Raw genomic sequence first — 23,316 nt, forward strand, 5'->3', positions numbered from 1 at the left:
GTGTGTGTGTGTGGGGGGGGGGGGGATCATTCCAGTATTTCGGCCCTGCATACATAATAGTTTTCTTAGCAAAAATTTATGTGTGCAAGGTGGCCAAACAGGGAAAGAAAATGCAGATTCCCCCCCCCCCCCGACCATCATCATCACAATCATCATCACCATTACACACTCGGATGGGGTTTGTTATTCCGAAATGTCCGTTCATCCGAAAATGAAATAGGGTTCGTTAATCATGGTCTGAATGACAAGGACATTGAACTTGTGGACGTTGACAGTACTATAAGATCAAAAGTGAAAACATGGATATGAAAATGGGGAAATATAACAATGGTATAACAAAATAAATATTTCTGTCATTTCTTTTCTCACTCGTCACAGATATCCCCGCTATCAGGAAAGCGATTCCAAACGTGTAGTGTGGTGGGGAGCAGTGGGCTACTACACCACCGTCACTGTGGGGCTGCTATAGACCGTGCCCAGCTCATTTTCAGGTGAATATGATGATAATAAAATGTTAAAATTATGAAAAAAAAATACAAAAACAATATATTTTTTACATAATGCGGAGTGTAGTGCGACTGTAAATCTATTTACTTTGGGGGTAGTAAAAAATGTTTTAGGCAATGAATTGTATTCGTCGTATATGATTATTTATACAGTGTATGAAAATTTCTTTAAAAAGAAACTCTTTATAGCAGACTCCTTTCAAATTGTGCTGCCTTAATCTTATCATCACCACCTATCGCCATTATCAACAGTACCATCACCATCAATATTGCCATTAACCACCACCATTATAGTTATTATGATAGTCACTGTGATATCAGTAGCAGGTGCTCAGTTGCACGCCCCAACTCCACGGTTCCGCTGCCTAATCTTACGTCATAATTACTGCTGCCATTGAGTCCCAATTTAATGTTAGATAAATCGTACTATAAATACGATTAGCATGACCACGACTGAATGAAATTGTTTCACTCAATATAGGATGAATGACGCCCCCACCTATGGTAGGTTTCGAAAAGATGTCGGCGCCAAGACAAATATCACAACTCTCAACGGAGGTCTCCTATCTATAAGGTTCGTTCACCTATAAGCTAATCTTAGCGGGTTACAAATATTTATAAGGTAATCAATGAAGAACTTTTTCTATTTCAATTTGCAAGCATTACTATATTTTTAGAAACAGTACAGTGCTGCATGATAGAACAAATATTCAGCTACATATTCCAATTCCTGTCGTAGATCACTTTTATTTCATCAGGTCATAATGACAAGAAAAAAAATCACACATATCTGTACTGAAATTGAACAAAGCATTAACCAAACGTTGCAACTGCTATTCATTGTCATGGATTTATTTCTATCGTCAATTTGGTAAAATGTAGTTGACAGATACATATTTGACATAGGATGCGTTTAAAAAAAATAAAAGGAATTAAAAAAAAATCATATTCGTTCAGGAACGATAAATGCATCGAGGCGAACTACTCACTCTTAGCAGACACCACCCTCTGGCAAGCTGGAGAACTACCTCCAATGAAGATTGTTCGACTTCCGCTGTCCTTCAAAAATAAACTGATGAAGAACGCCCTCTTTGGTTGCAAGCTGGCCAGGAGGCATTTGGTTCTTTTCGGACACTCTCGTTTCGCCGAACGAGCTTCGTCCTTCTGGGCCAAGGTCGGGGACAACAAAAACATATCGGCCGGTGAGCTAAGGAACTCCTCATTTTTTGTTGCTTGTTGCAGAATAAAGTTTAAACGTGAATATTAAGCCTCGTTTATATCAGGATTAGACATTTTTATGTAGCCTGTTCACCCTTTTTATGTCATATCAAAATTTAAATTTAAACATAATCATTGACTAGCAAAATGGGAAAACGCCTTTCTGGGATAATTAAGAAATCCCGAATTTCAATTTTCACTGGCACCTTCAGAAATTTTGCCTACACTACTGTCATATCACCAGGTATCGTGTAAATTCACGTCTGCGATGAATATGGCAATTAACTGCAATGCTCGAAACAAATTATCGTTTTGTTTAATCTGTAAGTAACAGAGAAAGATTGAGACAGGTCATTATAGAATGAAAGAGCTTTCAAGAAACTGACATTGGAAACACCATATGCCTAACCAGCCAGAGTTTTATAGGTGAGTTTGATGTAAAAATTGAATATATGATATCATTTCTGTGAAGCCGGCCTGGACGAAGTATTCTACCATGATCCTATTTAAAGATTAAAAGAACAAGAATAATACATTCTATCACTTACAGTTCACGTCAGGAAGAAGTAGTCTATCACAATTCTACCAAAGTGTGCATTAAGCTGTTTAAGCTGTCTGTCTTGTAATCTTTTCTAAGGTTTGTACGTACTGACATTGGCCATATCTGTGTGTGAGGAGACACACCTTTATGGCTTCTGGCCTTTCCACTTGTCACCGGAGGGGGCGCCTGTCAGATACCACTACTACGACAGAAGACGTTCGGGTTCCTCTCACAACTTCACGGCTGAGTTCGCTATTCTCTCCGAGCTGCATGCACGAGGGATTATCAAACTTCATACTGAACGATGTGCCTGAGAGAAGAGTTGAAGTTCAACATTACTGAGCAAACTATCAACACAAACACCACAAAGCAGGCGTACATGATTTATACACAGTCGATACTATAAACTTTACTATTTATAACTTTATTTATTCCAGAAATCGCTAAAGCACAGAGGGCCAAAGCGCTAAAAAACATGTGGGCCAGAAATTAAGCAAAATTGTTAGTACAGTACTTGACATTATCCCCACTTTTGGCGTGTAAGTGGGATGAAGAAGCCTCACATAATAATATCAACCTATCAAGAATGCAAATGCATAACATAAGTTACGTTCAGACGGTGCTAGAGGGTAGCTATCTCCGAGGATAAGCTCTGGTCTCCTAGCTACGACGCACGTTCACACAACGAAGCTTATCGTTTAAGGTAGCTATCCTCGAACATAGGCTCACTGCACCTCTTAATTATCTGTCCACACGAAGCTTACCTACGAGTGGGGACCCCCGCGGCTCGTTGATAGAGGACTAACCCTATAGATATCTCGTGGATAGCTATCTTCGAGTTAACTTCAAGTTAGCTATCAAGGAATCCGTACTTCTACACGGTGGTTAAATACGAGCTTATCTTGGAAAATGGCTATCCTCGAGGTTAAGGATCACCATCTGAACGTAACTACAATCTGCATTCTACTGAAATATTTCTGTGGCTTTTAAGTTCCTCCTTATAAAAGCAATGCACATTTAGAAGTATTAGAAAATAATGGAGAAGAGTAGCACAGCGCATTCTATATTCTAGTTAATGCAGCCCTCTGTTGGTAAGGGTAACTACGAAATCAGTATCGTGTTTTAATAAAACTGGCAATTTATTGAAGTAAGATATTGATGAAGATTTGACACAAATCAAATTTAGAATCACTTGAAGTGAGTTAGTCAACATATTAACATCCATCCATCTATTTCATGTACTAACACATACAATGATACAAGTGGATACAATAATTTTTTTTTTATCCTCCATTTATTAATTTTGATTTAATTTAGGCTATTGCAATAACCATCGTAATTTTCCCGACATACCTTTGAAATGATAATAGAGACAGTTTCGACATAGCATGCCTGTAACGCCACATCGAATGAGAAGTATGACACCCTAGGCCGCGTTCATGCGAATTTCGTAGCCAGAATCACAAACATGAATCATGATTCAAAACGGCGTTTCAAATCACGGTCTCAGCGGAAGAGCGTTCAATGCGGGCTTTCGCAACGCTGATTCTGGCTCAGCTCATCCTTTGCCATTGCGCAGCGCACTGCGCAGTTTGAGCTTGTCTACCACGTCTCTGCAACTTTACTCGAGCCAGACCCCCTTATTCCAACTGTACAGGCCTTTGCGTTTTTATTTCGGTGAATACTTTCCGATAAGCTGTGGCATTCAGGCTCTGCCCACAGATTGAGGAACAGATCGAGGAATAATCCTAATTCTTCGTCTCTCCAATTGTTTCCCTTGGTAGACACAGCGCTGCAGCCATTACTTTTATCAACTCAATCGGAGAGTAATTACATGTATTATTATATTAAACATTTAACGTTAGATACTAGCATAGAATCGGTGTATGGCGTTGATGTAAACAAACAAGTGCAAGCATGGTACCAAAACACACGATTCATAAGACGTACACAAGCGCGCTAACAGAACTAGAAGCTGTGTACACACCCCATGAGACACGCATGCGCACAGCGCACAATGACGTCATAGAATCATGATTGAAATCACGGTTGCGTTCATGCGGTTTCTGCAATCGTGATTCTGGCAGAATCATGATTCAAAACGCCCTTTTTTCCGCGTTTCAGATCGGCGTTTTTAAACGCGTTTAAATGGAAAAATCGCATGAACGCAACGCAACTAAACACGTTTAGCGACTAAACCGTGTTTAGAAACGCAATTCTAGTTTCGCATGAACGCAGCCTTAGTCACGTGACTGAAGAAGCTCTACCCCAGGCTTTTAGGCACCTTTGTCACCCATTGAATGCTGTATAATAGATACCTCACTAATATTTCTTTACGGATGTGAAATCAAATCTCTATGGTAACTTTATTATTTAATGTGGCGAATTACCATTCCTACTATTACGATAGCTCATTCTATATATTCTGCCAAACTTTACTTTCCTGTCTTGAAAAAAAAAAAGCTGTTTGATTTAGGTTTGACCGTTTTCATCTAGGCCTCAGTGTATTTTTTTTGATACTCACTTGGACGGATTCTTTTATCTGTGTCTGTACTTTGAGCAAACTGAGGTATTAAACTCATTTGGAGTAGGCTACACAACAGCTCTGGAATCCTATTAAGTCAAAGTCTGAAAAACATATCATGCTAAAGGTATTTCATTCCCTCTCCCCATAAAATTAAAGAGATTGTATAGTTGTTGTTGTTTTTTTTTTTTTAGATGGGGATCCAAATTTTAGCTTCTTGCGAGATAATTAGAAACCACTTCTACCCAACTTTTATTAGGATCAATTTGATTTGCTTTGATTTTCCATATCTCAGCCGTTTTAAAACCGCTTATCATTAAATAAACTTTAATTCATCTTAGAATTGTATGCTCTTTGATATTTCATACAAATGGGTTCTGATCATCTCACAAAAATTCAAAACCTAAATCCCCATCTCAAACAAAACTGTACCATCCGCTTTTAATGAATAAGGCAAGAGAACGATTTCGATTCTGCTAAGTTCATGGCTCGACAAAGAAATGATATAAATTGCACAGTTCTCATAATAATTACGTTACTGAAATACATATGTTATCATTTATCTTTAAGTAACTGCATAAAGTAGCCCGTTAGATTTCAGACTGACGAAAGCAACGACAGTATTAATTCTATAGGGCAATGTTAATATAATTTTATAATTCTGTAATTATATAATTCTTTTAATTTTGAACGGCATTATTGGCATGGTTTTATATAATTTTCGCTATTTGACGAAAATGAAAATGAATTTGAACTCGAACTTAAACTTGAACTTAATCTAATATCATAACACAAGCCAGTCATTATAAACTACTTAAAAGGGATGGCTAGTAACTGATCAGTGGGAATTAGTGGGAATGATGGGGGATGATTATTCCAATTCTTGTGGGATTCATTTAAGTGTACATTATATTTCTATTGTTGTGTGAATATTATTTGCTTCAGAATGATCTCATATTCAAATAATGTGCAGTTAAATGTTTCCAGGTTAGCATGCCTGTACAGTGACTTTTTGCTCGTTTTGTGATGCACGGTCACATATGCTCCCCTTAAGATTTGCAAGTTTGGCCAAACACAAAATATTCTATCCCGCAAACATAACCTTTTTATAACCCTAATCCTAATCCTCACATCAAACTACACCTAAAACCCTATCACAACCCAAATCCTAACCCTAAGTCTTTGGAGAAAATAAGACCAGAGCTATTGACGCAGGAGTAATATAGTGATAGCGTCACAGTTGGGATCTTATGTAAATCGTTTGAGTTTTGTATAGGAGTTTTAAATTGTTTGAAATCATATTTGTTTTTGTTTTTGTTTTTCCCGTCTTACTGCGAGAACATATCTGGGTGATAGAGAAGTCCGGATAAGAGATGACCGCATAACCGAGATCCGACTGTAGTTTCCCCTTTAGCATCCCTATGAAGTTGAAATCCGGTTTAACTGGAGGAAGAGGATGCGGTGTTTCTCTCGAAATTACAAAAGTCGGAGGTAGGCATGATATCATGGGTGTTTTCCCGTAGGGTTTTGGTTGTATGTTCGCATGTGCTTTACAATATATGTAAATAATCATATGAAGAGATTTATTGCAAAATGACCAAAGGTCCATTTTTAAACGTTTCAAAGTAAGGTCATCGTCAGATAGAGCAAAATTAAACCTTTCCCAGTAATAATTCACTTGCGACATCAGTAGGAATATCCGAAAGGTTGTGATTACAAAAATATCACATAATTTCTTATCGGTTTCTCTCTTTTTTTTCTGCAGCTTTAATCACAAATATCCCAACTTAACAAGAATTGATTTAGCTTGTTTTTTCGATAGAACTCTTCTTATATGAATGTGTATATGTGTGTGTGTGTGTGTGTGTGTGTGTGTGTGTGTGTGTGTTGCCAGTACACATTTTCATGCAAAATTTGCTTGATTTCTATTTTCCCCTTTTGGGTGTGTTTCATTGCTAGCCCAATTAAGAATGCAAAGGAGCCACTTTGTCTGATTAAAATTTTCGAATAATATCCATCTCAGCACTGCGTCCTTGCTCCGAGCGAGAGTGAAAAAAAGTAATAGCAGTGTCGCGATTTTTGTTTTGTTAGGCCTATTACGTGCCGTCGTGTTTCGTTACGTTCACCCGGTTTTACCACGTCACACAAAAATCCTCATTAGCACCGGGACTGCCTTGACAATTTTTTTTTTGACATGTTAAAAATCTAACACGGCATCCACAGTCTGTCATGTTTGCCTATCCCGTCTCACCCCATTGTCTCACATCCATTCTGTTTTGTCCATGGTGGCTTAAAACGGGGCTGCCGTGGCTGCCGGGAACATGGTGTAAACACACCATGACGAGAGTCTATTTGTTTTATTCTTGACCATCATTCCATAAACTCATCTACTTATTGAAGCTATGCCTATGAAGACGGTCCGCTGCTTTCCACTTATTTTCTCTTAGCGCCAATAACAGTATGTGTTCCCTCTTTTAATGTGGATTCAACATGACATTGCTTTCTATGTTTTCTCATGTAGGCCTGAGTATGGACTGCGCATAATGCATGATGATTATGTACACATGTTATATCGCCATGTTCTAGCCGTTGTAGCACTGTATACTGACAAAACAAAATAATATAAAAACGAAATGAAATATCATGAAATGAAATAATATCTATGAAAGGAAATGAAACAAAATACCGACTTCGGGAAACGATTATGACCAAATCCTATTTTTGTTTTATCAATGTTTGACAAAGTAAATCAAAATATTGTTTTTTATACACTTTGTATGAAACGTAATGAAACTTTAAAAAGCAGTTAATGTTAACAATGAATATGTAGGCCCTACATAATCATATTGCTCTAGTGTGTATATGCATGCATAATATGCATGTATTAACATGTGTGTCTATCAAGCACAAACAGTAGTGCATCTTTAATTCTAGTAAATTGTTACTATATCTGAATAACGATATCCCCTATACACCTATACACACACGAAACATCTCTCACACACGCGCACGTGAGTCGGCATACCCGATATACATCCATTATGTAGAAACATAACCATAGATATAATAGTACATATTTTGGAAAGAAAATACCAAAAAGATGTCTTCGTACATATCATAATGGGACAGTCCATCACAAAACCAACAAAAGTCGCCACCTTTGATCTTATGTGAGGACTAAAAAAGGGGAAAATAGTAAAAAACAAACAAACAAACCAACAAACAAACAATTTTCAGTTTCCGTGTTTTCCATAAGGACTATTCTTCTTCTTATACACTATTTATAAGTTTACGATGATGAAATGAAAGGGAAAGTGGGTTTTCATCTGATCTTCTACAACCCGTTTTTGGTAGCATATAGTGTTAGTGTTATAGTCTCAGATGGCCCTTTACATATAGTGTTAGTGTTATGGTCTCAGATGGCCCTTTACATATAGTGCAAATTCTTTAAACTTTCTTCACTTCGAACTCTCATAACTTCTGAAAGGATACCGTTACTGCTTTGAAAGTATGCATTTATTATAGAAAGAATGTTGATAGAGCCTGATCAATTTCAGTTTTGAATCTGATAATTCCTTCTTTGTTGTTCTTTGGCAAAGTATGATTATCGTATAGCAGAAGTTTGATAAAGGAACTGGATTTATGTTTTCATCTTTTATCCACAAAATGTTTCTATTGATGAGGTGTTCGATTGTATTTTTGTGTTTAAGTAAATGAATGTGATACTTCAGAAGATAATTATATTGTACAATATTGCGCTATATATCATGGCGCATTAGGCCATTTCGACAAACATTGTAATGAGTGTTATGTTTGTGTGTGTGTGTAAACCAATAGAAGAGTTGTCAGATAATGACGTTATCACATATAATAATGGTTGTTACCATGATCAAGTGATGATCAGTATTTGTTGAACTGAAAAGTCATAAAATATCTACATTTATCTTATCTTTAACATAACTTTCTTATTTCTCATACTAAACGGTGTAATATATATATATATATATATATATATATATATATATATATATATATGAAGAGTTTGTTTGCAAAAACCGATAACATATCATTTAAAATGTATTATTTTGTACTTTATGACAAAGATCGTACTTCAAAATCTTCAAAAATGGACTTATCGGTTTTTGCAAACAAACCCTTCATATATATCATATATATATATATACAATTTATATAAGTAATATACATATGCATATATGATTATACATATGAAGAGTTTGTTTGCAAAAACCGATAAGTCCATTTTTGAAGATTTTGAAGTGCGGTCTCTGTCATAAAGTACAAAATAATACCTTTTAAATGATATATTGGTCACTACACATAAAGGTACATGTTTGAAGTTATGGTTGAAAGAAGCAAAAAATTCTTATTATTCTTTTTATTTTTCTTGACCTTTAATCACAAATATCTCCATTTGCCAAATATGGACTTATCGGTTTTTGCAAACAAACTCTTCATATATATATATATATATATATATATGTATATATGTATATATATATAGCGAAGAATCAAGAAATAAACTAGTAATGCATTATTTCGCCAATAAGAATGAGTTTATTGAACAACTCAAATTTTCGGTGGCCTCCACCTTCTTCAGGAGTCTCGACGGGGAATGTCAATAACAAAACATAAATTGAACATGAAGAGCGCGCACTCATACACAGAATTAGTTGCTATGAGAGTGCGTACCCTTTACAATGATGTTGCCATGTAGACGCAATGTAGTCAAGGTACCCCACGCAATCATCAATTACAAAAACTGTGGTTTTTGTAATTGATGATTTCATCTGTTTCTTAACAGGAATTATTATACCAACTTCTTCCTACCGATGATTTTTGTATTTTAAGTAATGAAACAATTTAATTGTTGGAGCGCTCTTTAACCTAATTTTGTAACTTATGGTACGTTGATGAGTACATATGTCGATATCATAACATGTGATAATACAAAGTAATTTAATACCATTGTTACGTAATAAACATGTCAATGTCCTCCTCCTTATGCGTGGGGTACCTTGACTACATTGCGTCTACATGGCAACATCATTGTAAAGGGTACGCACTCTCATAGCAACTAATTCTGTGTATGAGTGCGCGCTCTTCATGTTCAATTTATGTTTTGGTATTGACATTCCCCGTCGAGACTCCTGAAGAAGGTGGAGGCCACCGAAAATTTGAGTTGTTCAATAAACTCATTCTTATTGGCGAAATAATGCATTACTAGTTTATTTCTTGATTCTTCGCTATATTGGAGCCAATACGTGAATTCGCAACATGTTTGTATATATATATATATATATGTATATGAAGAGTTTGTTCGCAAAAACCGATAAGTCAATTTTTGAAGATTTTGAAGTACGGTCTCGGTCACAAAGTACAAAATAATTCCTTTTAAATGATATATTGGTCACTACACATAAAGGTACATTTTTAAAGTTATGGTCAAAAGAAGCAAAAAAATTCTTATTATTCTCTTTATGTTTCTTGACCTTTAATCGCAAATATCTCCATTTGGCAAATATGGACTTATCGGTTTTTGCAAACAAACTCTTCATATATATATATATATATATATATATATATATATATATGAATAACAGCAATAAATAGTTTCTGCTCGGAGTCCTAAGAAAGTATAGATTCACAACAGTAGGTCAATATAAACTCCGTTGGAGACGTAAATTTGACGAATTTTCGCCCATAGGGCTTTGTCAAGTCAATACATTTGACAATTTATTTTGAAGCAGATCAAAATAAAAGATGCGTCGTCACTGTGATGGTAGCGCGTCCATAACAAGATGCGCACAAACACAAAAAGCGCACAAGGGCGCACATAGACAATTAGCGCACAAGGTAGGACGTCACAAAGAAAACTAGGAAGGTAAGGAAAATACAAGAAGCGTACAAAATAGGACGTCACAAAGAACAAAGAGAAAGCACGTCACAAAGCAAGGAGGTAGAAAATTGCAGATGAGAGAGAGAGAAAGAGAGAGAGGGAGAAGGAAACGAAGATAAAAAGGAAGGATTATTCCCTAACGGAGAAAGAACGGAAAGAAACATTCAGTCCATTGGGGTGAAGGCAGCCGAGGCGATAGATTAGTTGCTCTTCTCGTAGTTTGCGGATTTCGTCTGGGCCATTATGACAGGTCGTCATTACACCGATTTTCAGGTGGTTAATGGTGTGCCCGGGTCGGTTGAAGTGCTGGGCCACTGGAAGTCCCGGTGTATTGAGCCTTACTGATCGGAGGTGTTCGGTTGCGCGGTCTGCTAGTCTCCGTTTCGTCTCACCTATGTAGATCTTGTGGCAGGCTGTACAAGTGATCGCGTAGACCACATTCTCAACGGTACAGGTGAACCGATCGCGAACAACCCAGGTGTATTTAGGACCTTTGATGTGTGCTGCCCTATCCACATGGCTACATGTGTTGCACCTTCTCCTTCCACAGGGATGGGTACCGCATTCCAAAACTGCTTCTGACTGTGCCTGGACCTTCAACCCCGTGTGGACCAACAGATCCCGTAGACTCCGGTCCTTCTTGTATGCTACGAGAGGAGGCTCTTTGAAGATTTCCTTGGTGGATGCATCTTCCTGTAAGATGTGTGTGTTGTCCATAATGGTAGAAACGAGCTTTTGCGTGGATGGGTGATATGTCAACACTAGTGGTACTCTGTCGCTGTTACGTTGTCTCCTCGGTTCCAGGGCTTCTTGCCGGCTCAAGCTAGACACTTTTCTTGTCGCCTTCTTGACAACCTGTTCAGGGTAGCCACGCCGTTCAAAGAAACCGGCCATTTCATGCGATTTCTGTTGGAAGTCTTCATCATCACTGCAGAGACGGCGGAGTCTAGTGAGTTGGGAGAACGGTATTGAACGTTTGCAGCTGGGTGGGTGAGATGATGAGTAGTTCAGATAGCAATGCGCATCAGTAGGCTTGTAGTGTACGCTTGTCTTTATTCGATCTCCTTCTAGGCTGAGTTCAATGTCCAGGAATGCGATCGAGTCAGCGGAAATTTCATGTGTGAATTTCAGTGAGTTATGGAAGTTGTTGAAGTGGTTGATCAGCTCATTCAGGTGTTCGAGGGAGCAGGATGCAACTCCGACGTAGTCGTCGATGTACCTCTTTAGAAGCAGCGGTTTGGGGCCTTGGAAACTCCTTATAATTTGCTCCTCGATGAAGCCTATGAAAAGGCAGGCGTACGAAGGGCCCATTTTAGTTCCCATGGCAACTCCCTTCTTCTGATGGTAGAAATTTCCATTGAACTGGAAGGTGGAAAGTCCCAGCACTAGCTCCGCAAGACGCAGGATGGTGGTGTCATCTGGCCGGTCAGGAGACGGGAACTTCTGCAAGAAATGCTGTATTGCCTGTAGGCCCTCCTTCTGAGGGATATTAGTGTAGAGAGAAGAAACATCCATGGTAAACAGATATTGCGGGCCTTGTGCTGAGAGCTTCAGAGTTTCAAAGATACGGAGGGCGTCCGAAGAGTCCTTCACGTATGTATCCAGCTGTGCAACAAGAGGGGAGAGTATGCCATCTAGGTATTGGCTTATCAGCTCCGTCGGGCATCCTATGGTAGAAACTATTGGTCTGCCGGGGTTTCCCTCTTTGTGGATTTTAGGAAGAAGGTAGAAGGTTGGAACGCGAGGGGACTTTTGACAAAGGTTCGATGCCGATGATGGGAGAGCGTTACTCCTGATAAGATCCGTAACTGTGTCTTTAACGATCTGGTTATGATCGCTTGTTGGATCCCTGTCTACCTTTTCATAGAAAGTTGGATTGTTTAGTTGACGCTCAGCCTCAGCGATGTATAAGTCACGTCGCCATACGACGACGGCTCCTCCTTTGTCGGCCGGTTTTATGATGTAGTTGGTGTTCTTCCTCAGGGACTTGAGCGCTTGTTCTTCCTTTTCAGTGATGTTGGATCGAGACTGAGTACAGGATGAGTGTACGTTGTTGACATCCATCCTACATTTACTGATAAAGCGATCGAGATTGGGGTTCTCACCTTCAGATGGAGTCCAAGTAGAACGCTTCGGTTGTAGAGATTCAAACGATGGACATGATGGTTGTTGGGTAAGATCTGCTGAGTCATTTGTTCCACGGTCAGCTTGATCAGTTTCAATATTCTTATGAGCAAAGTGTGCTTTTAGCCGCAGACGACGTGCGAAGCTCAATACACCGGGACTTCCAGTGGCCCAGCACTTCAACCGACCCGGGCACACCATTAACCACCTGAAAATCGGTGTAATGACGACCTGTCATAATGGCCCAGACGAAATCCGCAAACTACGAGAAGAGCAACTAATCTATCGCCTCGGCTGCCTTCACCCCAATGGATTGAATGTTTCTTTCCGTTCTTTCTCCGTTAGGGAATAATCCTTCCTTTTTATCTTTATCTTTTTTTTATCTTTATCTTTTTTTATCTTCGTTTCCTTCTCCCTCTCTCTCTTTCTCTCTCTCTCATCTGCAATTTTCTACCTCCTTGCTTTGTGACGTGCTTTCTCTTTGTTCTTTGTGACGTCCTATTTTGTACGCTTCTTGTATTTTCCTTACCTTCCTAGTTTTCTTTGTGACGTCCTACCTTGTGCGCTAATTGTCTATGTGCGCCCTTGTGCGCTTTTTGTGTTTGTGCGCATCTTGTTATGGACGCGCTACCATCACAGTGACGACGCATCTTTTATTTTGATCTGCTTCAAAATAAATTGTCAAATGTATTGACTTGACAAAGCCCTATGGGCGAAAATTCGTCAAATTTACGTCTCCAACGGAGTTTATATTGACCTACTGTTGTGAATCTATATATATATATATATATATATATATAATATGTATAATTATATATATATATATATATATATATATATATATATATACATACAATTTACAAAGTAATATACATATGTATATATAATTATACATATATATGTATATATATATACATATATATGTATAGGAAGAGTTTGTTCGCAAAAACCGATAAGTCAATTTTTGAAGATTTTGAGGTACGGTCTCTGTCACAAAGTACAAAATAATACCTTTTAAATGATATAATTGGTCACTACATATAAAAGTACATTTTTGAACTTATGGTCAGAAGAAGCATATATTTTCTTATTATTCTCTTTATTTTTCTTGACCTTTAATCGCAAATATCTCCATTTGGCAAATATGGACTTATCGGTTTTTGCAAACAAACTCTTCATATATTTATATTCATAATTTAGTCATATCTCCACTGTAAATACAAAAATCATCAAGAAATCAAGTCAATAACAGTGCATGTACACTAGGCCTACATGACTTTATTCAAGATGTCACAAATCTCACTATTACACTGCAAAGTTTGACAAAGTGTTGCAAAGAGCAAGATGTACTAGACATTCACCACAAGAAAGCATTTTACTTCTATTACTACATTTTTTTCTAAAACAAATTGTTTGCAGTTTAAGTACACCTCAAGTACATATCGTCGGCTGAGAGCCAGAAGGGCTTTTTCACAATTATTCATGGTATTAAGTTTTTGATGCTACGTATCACGTTATGGTGTCAATTTTGAAATCCTCATTTTTAGTAAAATGTTAAAAATCAAAACCGCAAGGTGCTGTTTTACCCGATATTTGGAACAATGCTCATAAATTTACTCACTTTTGATTAAACAAAGTTATTATTTCATGAAAATGGATCGTTTCCTTCAGTATTTATACTTAAAAAGATTGTATAGTTTTGGTTGAGACCTAATTTCTCTTTTCTAACTTCTGCTATCATTTTTTGTGAGACAATGATAATAAATCATGAAAGAAGATATTGTAATTCTAAGAGGAATGTAATGTTTATTATTTGATGATTTTTTTTAATGAAATAGCTGAGATATTAAAATAGATCAATCGTAATGAAGGGTGTTATCCATGTTTTGTTGCATTTCCTTTGTTTTGCTTTTTTTTAAGTCTCAGCCATTTCAAAACCGATTTTCGTCCAATAAACTTTGAATTTCTTTTAGAATAGTATCCACATTATGCTCTGAACTATATCATGAGTGGTATCTTGGTATCTCGCAGGAGGTTAAAAGCCCGAATCCACATATCCACCAATACTATAATACAGTATTAAATCTTAGAACCCGATAACGCCCTTCTGCTTTTCAGCTGACGATATTTGTAACTTTTTACTCACAACCGACATATTTCTTAACGTATGCAAAAATTACACAATGTATATATTTTTTTCTTTTTCTTTTTACGGTAATTGTCGTACTAAATCACGATCAAATTCTAGTCTATAAAAAAACAGTAAGTCATGTGCATGTACATTTGGGGAGATGCAGGAGCGTTGAGCCACCCTCTCAAACTTGGTTAGAGCTCACAGATGCAGCACTTGTGCCCTCTGTTGGTAATGCCTAACATCACTGTCATTTTAACACAAGCAAGTAGAGGTGGACACAGCACAACAAAGACACAGGTCACAAAAAAAAAAAGAAAATCAAAAGACAGCAGAAAATGATTTGACGAGTTTCAGGTATTACATTTTCTGTTACATAACAGCAATTGATTAGTCAGTGATTATGTGTAATCTAGTTCCCATTGTAATCTTTGATAAATTTGATGGGTTTTTGATTTGCTGATTTCGATACGCGTCATAAAAGTAAAAAAAAAAACAAAAAAAAAAACGGTCACGTTGAGGAGAGTTAAGGAATACAGTCTGGGGAGAGTTGTGCCAAAATTTTCATCAACAAACACATGAGGGTTTGAGTTGTATGGTTTTAACATTCTTCAATTACTATATCGTCTACTTCAATTCGGATTGATATAGGTAGTATTTCAAACAAGGATTGATATGGGTAGTATTTCCAAAAAATAACAAAAGTGGGTCGTCTCCTGCATCTCCCCTATATGACTTTATTCAAGCTGTCACAAATCACACTGGTACACTGCAAAGTGTTAGAAAGTGATGCAAGAAGCAGGATGTACTTGACATTCACTACGAGAGTGCATTATACTCTTATCAATAAAACTGTTTTAAACCAATTGCTGGCAATATAACGACACTTCTTGTACATAAACAACCTTTCACTTACAACCAGCGTATTACCATTCGCATGCTAAATTGCTTAAGTTGCTCCAATTTTCACACATACACACAAAGATGACTCCTATGTATGCTGTCACAAATCACAAATTTAACTGGTACACTTCAAAAATTGAGAAAGTGTTGCAAGGAGCAAGATGTACTAGACATTCACCACCAGAGAGCATTTTACTCCTATTACTGAAATTCTTGAAAAAAATATATACCGACACCTCTAATACTTATCGTCGGCTGAGAACCTGAAGGGCGTTATCACAATTATTCGGGATATTGAATTATTGAAATCACGATATAGAAATAATTTATCTCCTTTACATCTTGGTGTTAATTTTGGATCATTTTCATTTTTAGAAAAATATTAAAAATCAAAACGATAAGGGTTCTATTTTACCTGATATTGGAAACAATGCTTGTAAATCTACCAACTTTTGATTTAAAGAAGACTTTATTTCATGAAAATTGATTGTTTCGTTACCTATTCTTTTTAAAGAGATTGGGTAGTTTTGGTCGCGACCTAACCTCTCTTTGTTAACATTTTTTTTTTTTTTTTGGGGGGGGGGGGCGAGATTATGAACATAACTTATGAAAGAAAGTGCAATTCCAAGAGGAATTCAACGTTTATTTGATGAAAGCTGGTTTTGAAAGAGATATCCAAAATAAAGATCCATCGTGAAAAAGGGTGGGACACACTTTTTATTACGATTCCTTTGTATTATTTTTTTTTCGGATATGTCAGCCATTCCAAAATCAATTGGGTATCTGAATATTAGAACGACCGAAGTCCATGGAAGGCCATTTCGAGTAAACTTAAAAAGACGTCATATCTTTTCTATTTGTCCAATCGTATTCTATTTAACTGTGACGGGAAGGCAACATTGCACATACATATTAAAACATATGAAGAGTTTGTTCGCAAAAACCGATAAGTCCATATTTGCCAAATGGAGATATTTGCGATTAAAGGTCAAGAAAAATAAAGAGAATAATAAGAAAATTTTTGCTTCTTTTCACCATAACTTCAAAAATCTACCTTTATATGTAGTGACCAGTATATCATTTAAAAGTTATTATTTTGTACTTTATGACAGAGACTGTACTTCAAAATCTTCAAAAATGGACTTATCGGTTTTTGCGAAAAAACTCTTCATATATTATTATGACAATTAACATTTACATTAATTTTGGAGAGGCCATTTCGTGTGATGGACTTGGGTCGTTCTTTGAATCATATGGACTTGAGATGAGAGAAGCGATAAGAGAGGGCGCTATGATATGATTTCACTCATTTATTTTAGGCACTTCCGGGGGTAATTAGGATTTATCATTGCAAGATGAGTCCATGCATAAAGCTACAATTTCCCATGTCAAACTGAATTTGGCCAAAAATTGGACTTGGGTCGTTCTTATATTCAGGTCTTCAATTTTCATCAAATGAACTTTGAATTCCTCTAAGAATGGTACCCATTATAGGCATAATATGCTCTGTATATGAGTATATCATGAGTGGTATCTCAGTATCTGACAGAAAGTCAAAAGCCAAATCCTCATATCCACCAATACTGTATCATCCGTTTCAATCTTACAACGCGATAATGCCCTTCTGCTTCTCAGCTGACGATATTTGTAACTACTTTATTCTCACAACCGGCGTATTTCAAAACACATGCAAAATTACACAATGTATCTTTTTTTTTGTTTACGCTAAATTATGCACTGAATCACGAACAAATTCTGGTCTATATAAAACAGTCAGTCATGTGCATGTACATTCGGGGAGACGCAGGAGAGTTGAGCCACCCCCTCAAACTTGGGTAGAGTTCACAGATGCAGCACTTGCGCCATCTGCTGGTAGTGTTTAACATCACTGCCACTTAAATGTACTGTTTACCTTCGGGAGCAGTGATTTAAATAACGTTCAAGTTATCACATGTGATGCATATGTGTAAAGGTCAGTTGTATTGTATCACAAAACATTCTACCAAATAAAAATTTTTGCAATAAAGCCTAAAAGATGAAGAGATATCATTACTTTTTTTTTTAACCATAACTGTAGACTCTTTAGTCTAGAGACAACTTTTAATAACTATTGTTCACATTTTGTTTATCTTGATTATACCGATTTTTTTTTTTTTTTGCGCTGATTTTCTGTTGCGCTGATTTTTCTATCCCTAACTCACATTTTAGAAATATTTTGAAGCACTACAGCTCGACTTTTGTTTCATCTGCAAATGGTGAATAATGCCTTCAAGCACAGGCAAGTATAGAGGGGGTATAGTACAACAAAGACACAGGTCACAACCCCCCCCCCCCCAAAAAAAAAAAAAAAAAAAAAAACAACAAAAAAACAAAAAACCAAAAAAAACAAAACAAAACAAACAAACAAACAAACAAACAAACAAAAACCCCAAACAGCAGAAAAATGATTTGACGAGTTTCAGGTTTCAAATTTTCTGTTACTGACATAACTGCAATTGGTTAGTCACTGAGTTATGTGAAATCTAGTTCCCATTGTTACATCTTTGATAAATTTGATGGATTTTCGATTGACTGATTTTGATACGCGTAAGGAAAGTTAAAAATGGGCACGTTGAGGAGAGTTTAGCAATGCAGTCTGGGGAGAGTTGTGCCACAATTTTCATCCACAAACACACGAGGGTTGAGTTGCATGGTTTTCCATTCTTCAATTACTATATCTTCTACTTCAATTCGGTAACAACACTTCCTATAAGCAAAGATTGATATGGAAATATATAGCAAAAGTGGCTCGTCTCCTGCATCTCCCCGACATGACTTTATTCAAGCTGTCACAAATCACACTGGTACATTGAAAATGTTAGAAAGTGTTGCAAGAAGCAGGATGTACTTGACATTCACTACGAGAGATCGTTTAACTCTTATTAATAAAACTCTTTTAAACCAATTGTTCGCAAAATAACACTTCTAGAACATAATATATTGATAACCTTTCACTTACAACAAGCATATTACAAAACGCATGCAAAATTGCTTAATTTACTTCAATTTCACATACACACACACACACACACAAAATGAGTCCTATCTAATTATCCATAATTTTCAACAATCGTCCTATTTGTAATCTTCCTGGTCTTTTGAGAGCAATAGAAAGACTTGTCTATCACACCCTATTTTTTAATGCTAAAGGATGTACTGAACCACGATCAAATCCTGGTGCATAACGAGTCATGTGCATGTACAGTACACGTCTTTATTCCAACTGTCACAAATCTAACTGTTATACTGCAAAATTTGAGAAAGTGTTGCAAGCAGCAAGATGTACTTGACATTCACCACCAGTGAGCATTTTACTACTATTACTAAAACTCTCTTTGAAGCAAATTCCTGGCGGTATACCGACACCTCTAGTATTTATCGTCGACTGAGAACCAAACGGGCATTATCACAATTATTCTGGATATTGAATTACTGATATCATGATATGGAAACTGACCTCCTCTACATCGTGGTGTCAATTTTAGATCATTTTCATTTTTTTAGGCAAAGGCCACAAATCAAAAAGATAAGAGTACTATTTTACTCAACTTTGGGAATAATTCTAGTAAATCTACTCAGTTTTGATTAAATAAGCATTTTATTTCTTTAAAATTGATTATTTTCTTTTCACTTATGCTGCGTAGAGATTGTATAGTTTTAGTTGAGACCTGACTTCTCTTTCCTAACATTTCCTTTTTTAATTTGTGAGATTATGAACATAACTTATGAAAGAAAATGTAATTTCGAGAGGAATTCAACGTTTGTTTGTTGAAAATTTGTTTTGAAATAGCAAAAATAGATAGATCGTAACAAAGAGTGGGACCCACCTTTTATTACGATTCCTTTGTAGTACTTTTTCAATATCTCAGCCATTCCAAAACCGATTTCCATCAAATAAACTTTGAATTCTTCTAAGAATGGTACCCATTATAAGCATAACATACTCCGTCTGTATATGGGTATATCATAAGTGGTATCTTAGTATCTTGCAGAAAGTTAAAAGCCCAATACTCATATCCACCAATACTATACATATCTTTCAATCTTAGGATGTGATAATACCCTTCTACTTTTCAGCTGACGATATTTGTAACTTTTTACTCACAACCGGCATATTTCAAAACTACAAAATGCAAAATTACACACTGAATATATGTAGTTTTAAATGCTAAATGTTGTACTGAATCACGATCAAATTCTGGTCTACAACACCCCATGTGCATGTACGTACGGGGGAGATGCAGTGAGCGTTGAGCCATCCCCCTCAAACTTGGTTACATAAAGAGTTCACAGATGCAGCACTTCTGCCCTCTGTTGGTAGTGATTAACATCACTGTCAATTTTAAGCAAGGAGAGGAGGTACAGCACAACAAAGACACAGGACACACACACACACACACACACACACACACAAAATCAGAAGACAGCCAAAAAAAAAATGAATTGATGAGTTTCAGGGACTAGTATTTCCTTTTCTAGTACTCACAGGACAGCAATTGGTTAGTCAGTGATTATGTGTAATCTAGTTCCCATTGTTACATCTTTAATAAATTTGATGGGTTTTTGATTTTGCTGATTTTGAAACGCGAAAGGAAAGTTGAAAATGAGCACGTTGAGGAGAGTTTAGCAATGCAGTCTTGGGAGAGTTGTGCCACCATTTTCATTCACAAGCTCATGAGGGTTTGAGTTGTATGATTTTAACCTTCCTTTCGACTCAAGGTTAAATGATCATTCAGAGGTTGTATTAGATTACAAGGTCTCCAAAGGAAATATCAGCAAATCCCTGATGGCATGAATCATTGTGTATTTACCTTTATAAATGATCTTTGCCTTTCTCATACAGATGTCAACAGTATACACACATTCTTGGAAATAAATGACTACTTTTCTGGTGCAACAGCGCCAGAAAATTGTTGTACTTTACTAACCGGAACGAGTAGATTTTATTCTCTCAAAGTTCATATTTTTTGTTAATCATCTATGAATACATTACTTGCCTGTAGTTTTTATTCATGTGCCATGCCTATTAATTATTCAGAGGGTGATAGATACTCAAGCACTCTGAAAAGGAAAATATATGTTTGTTATATTACCAAAATATGACTTACCTTAACATTTCTTTTGTATGTCTCTAAAATAATGGTCCTTTTTAACTTCGTAAGTGTTTTTGCTTGGCTTCATTATGCAAGATGTTATCCTATCTAAGACACGGAAATGTAATGCGTTAATATAATGAAGTCCCATTGCGAAATATTATAAAGCAAAATTTCACTGTATTGAAATACGAGTGATTCTAATGAGGAGTGTTGATAAAGTGCATGAAACGAGTGTTTGAACCTCTTTCCAGATATTCCTGTAATTCGATATAGTATGAGTATATAGTATGAGTATATAGTATAGTATTTCATATCTGTTGACATCAGGGCTGAACTCTTCAAAAAAGTGTCACATGCCTTCCCAAGCTGGCTCAGCTCTCCTAAAGACATCGTAACTCTCCTCACACTGTGGGAGTGCTGAGCAACTTGACTTTTCTTTTTCCTAGGAAAAGATTGTAAAAGTAGGCAATCATTTAGAATAAAATTTCATACGTACAAGACATCTTTATAGTTGTACTCTAATTAGGTAACAAACACTTGTTAAAATATTTCGAGAAGTGTCTAGTCTCATGCATCTCCCCTACATGACTTTATTCAAGCTCTCACAAATCACACTGGTGCACTGCAAAGTGTTAGAAAGTGTGGTAAGGAGCAAAATGTACTTGACATTCACTACGAGAGAGCATTTCACTCCTATTACTAAAACTCTTTTAAAACAAATTGCTGACATTATATAACAACACCTCTAGTACAAATTTGTTACCTTTCACTCACAACCGGCATATTTCAAAACGCATGCAAAATTACAAAAGTTGCACGGACACAAAAAATGACTCCTCCCTAGATTCCTCTAAATTTCCAATACTAGTTCTATATTTACTTCCTGGTGTTTTGTGTGCAATAGAAAGACCTAATGTCTTGTTTATAACACACTGTGTGATTTTTTTTTATTTTTATTTTTAACGCTAAATAATGTACTGAACCACGATCATTTCCGGGTGCATAACAAGTCATGTGCATTACATTATATACATGGCTCTATTCAAGCTGTCACAAATATCACTTTTACTCTGCAAAGAAAGTGTTGTATTAAACAAAATGTAGTCGACATGCCCCACGAGAGAGCATCTCACTACTATTACTAAAACTCTTTCGAAACAAATTGATGGCAGTATAACTACGCCTCTATAGTACATAAAAAGTATAACATTATTGATTTTGCAACCTTCCACTCATAACCGGCATACTTCCAAACGCATGCAAAATTGCACAAGTTGCTGAAATGTTGAAAAAGTGACTCCTTTCTGATTTTCAGCCATAGTTCTCCTCTCTTTTCTTCCCAGGAGTGTTTCATAAAGCTGTTCTTAAAGTTACAAACAACTTACGAGCTACTGGTGATCAGTTCTTGTGCTGAATTATTGAAATTTCGATAAGTGTAGCACATCACAATTGATTACCAGTCGCTCGTAAGTTGTTAATAAATTTATGAACAGCTGTATGAAACACCCCCTGGTCTCTTTTTTTTTTTTAATAACAGAAAGACTTGTCTACAACACACTCTTTTTGACAATAAATCAAGTACTGAACCACTTGGGCCCCTTTGTATCCTTGGTCAACAACGATGATATTTCATCCTCATCTTAGTTACTACAATTAGAATTTAAAAAAAAGCCGACGAAACCAATGTATTCTGTTCCATTTTACACGTACAGTCAGTCGTAAAAGGCTATAAAAACCTCCTTTAAACGGAATTAGCACAATTGTATATAAAATTATATAATAAAGTTGTAGAGCGATAGATTATCATTCGATTTTATAATTTGAAAAGAGACTGGTTTTATTCATTCATACAAACGGAAAATGATAAAGATACACAACATTTCAGTATTAGGATGCATGGCTCATTAATAGAACAAAAAGAAAACGCTTATTTCTTGAGAATACTATAAATGGACATTTGGAATAGAGCGTTATGTACATTTCCTGCAATTTTAGGAGGCTTACGCTGAATAGTAAGTTAAAATATTGTATTCCAATGATTATTTCATTCCTGCTTTATGAGTTTCATTTTTGTACATTTCATATTGCAATATTGAGCAACTTCAAAAAACTAATACATACAACTTCTACAAAAGAATGCCATGCATATCATACAATAACCCAGGTTTTAATGAACATTCAGATCCTTTTTCGCAGAATTAAAAACCTTGAAGGGAAATTACATTTACTTTTTTAAAGATTGACTCTGATTTTTGTTTATATACCCGACAGTTATCATTTTTTGTGTCTAATGATCTTAGTTCAACAAGGACACACA

At 36.3% G+C, this 23,316-nt stretch overlaps 1 protein-coding gene across 1 annotated transcript; it reads right to left on the reverse strand.

The window, feature by feature from the left end:
* Positions 1-10,835: 10,835 nt before the first annotated feature.
* LOC140235929 (uncharacterized) lies at positions 10,836-12,770 on the reverse strand. The gene has a single exon (XM_072315922.1). It carries the CDS (start codon positions 12,768-12,770, stop codon positions 10,836-10,838), a length of 1,935 nt encoding a protein of 644 aa, XP_072172023.1.
* Between the last annotated feature and the right edge of the window lie 10,546 nt (positions 12,771-23,316).

The sequence above is a fragment of the Diadema setosum genome, chromosome 12, assembly GCF_964275005.1.
Source record: "Diadema setosum chromosome 12, eeDiaSeto1, whole genome shotgun sequence".
Lineage (NCBI taxonomy): Eukaryota > Metazoa > Echinodermata > Echinoidea > Diadematoida > Diadematidae > Diadema > Diadema setosum.

Excerpts from the sequence above, each read along its gene's own strand:
- LOC140235929 (XM_072315922.1), bottom strand. The coding sequence starts at position 12,770 with ATGGATGTCAACAACGTACACTCATCCTGTACTCAGTCTCGATCCAAC.